We start from the raw sequence: 1,429 nt of genomic DNA, 5'->3' as shown, positions 1-1,429 counted from the left end.
CAATTAAATTAAAAAAAAAAAAAATTACTGCCTTGGAAACCCAAATGGGGTCACTATGAGTTAGAATCAACTCAGTGGCAGTGAGTTTTGTTTTATGGCTAGTAAACAATCTCCAAGGGAAAGTACCAATGACAATAATTATCACTTCAATTGGGAAAAGCATTCAGAAACTAAAAGAATGATCCTTCTTTGGTTCTAAGGAGTACTATAGGTGTCTTCTTCCATATGTGATGTTTATGACAATCTGTTAGTAACATGCACATTATGTAACTCTTTTACAAACAAGAATGTAGGGGGCCTACTCTAACTTGGAATCCTACAAAGAGCAAAGGCAGCCACAGTTTCCCTAAAAGAGAGCTAGTACTTCTCATCTGGGAAATGCTCTATCTAGTCTACATTTTGGTACTTGGGCTACGCAATGACTGAGTCATCTATAGTCTGACTTTTATAATGTAGAAATAGACATTTAGACAGCATTAGGAACTATATAAGAAATCCTAGTACATTATAGCAAATCCTAAGGTTTTTTTTGTTTGTTTGGGTGCTGTAAATTGTTAAAATGCTCAGCTGCTAACCAAAAGATGGGAGGTCTAGGGTCTAAGTCAAGAGGCACCTGGGAAGATCTTGAGATATACTTCTGAGAAATCAGCCACTGAAATCCCTATGGAGCACAGTTCTCCTCCGACATACACTCAAAGAGTGGACTCAATAGTGACTGGGACAGGAACTTCTGGAGAGTACCCTACATAGGAAAATGTACCCATGAACAAAGTTTTGATGCAGAACAAAGAAATGACACAGAATCATGCTGCTCCATAACCCTGTGAGGTTAGAGAAAAGAAACCTAAATAATTAGATTTATTATTGAATTTATACAGAGATATCTAAATTACAAGCAAATAACTTATAACTTTCATGGTTTATGTGAATATATAACATTAAAATCATGTGTGCATTTGAATTTCATTATCAATATCACCACTGTTAGAAATAAAAAATCCTCTAACTTTTACCAATTAAATAACAAGATTTGCTGAAAAATGGTATTAAAATTACATATCCTGAGTCACCAGGGAGCCCAATACATATAATTCTGTTTTGATGAACAACCTAAAACAACCACACTAAAGCACTTACTTACCTTGTGGCCAAAATGACCAAGTAATAAGCTGTCAGTAACTGAAGTGTTTGCATCACTTTCCAATATGTCAATTCCAAAATCTCTGCATGAATAAACTTGGAAGTTTTTCAGGTGGAGATTGCTACTTCTAAAAATCTATAAAATAAGAGTGTATGTTATGGCAAAGGTCTGCAGGTTGGTTTTTGTTTCAGGTTTCCTATAGCTCTTTAATTCCTGATTAAGTATAAATAAGAATGATACTCTGGTAGCATAGTGGCTAAGGCACTTGACTGCTAACCAGAAGGCTGG

General features: G+C 35.3%; 1 protein-coding gene across 1 annotated transcript in view; it reads right to left on the bottom strand.

Annotated features, from left to right (window-relative positions):
- Nucleotides 1-1,429, bottom strand: part of PKHD1 (PKHD1 ciliary IPT domain containing fibrocystin/polyductin) — a 774,619-nt gene that overhangs the window by 425,374 nt on the left and 347,816 nt on the right. Inside the window, exon 45 of the mRNA XM_007936280.1 lies at nt 1,142-1,276. Coding sequence (XP_007934471.1) covers nt 1,142-1,276 — 135 coding nt within the window. The remainder of the gene's footprint in view (nt 1-1,141; nt 1,277-1,429) is intronic.

This window comes from Orycteropus afer, unplaced genomic scaffold, assembly GCF_000298275.1.
Source record: "Orycteropus afer afer isolate SDZICR_OR568_19922 unplaced genomic scaffold, OryAfe1.0 scaffold00034, whole genome shotgun sequence".
Taxonomy (NCBI): domain Eukaryota; kingdom Metazoa; phylum Chordata; class Mammalia; order Tubulidentata; family Orycteropodidae; genus Orycteropus; species Orycteropus afer.
This window is presented reverse-complemented; position numbering and strand designations above follow the sequence as displayed.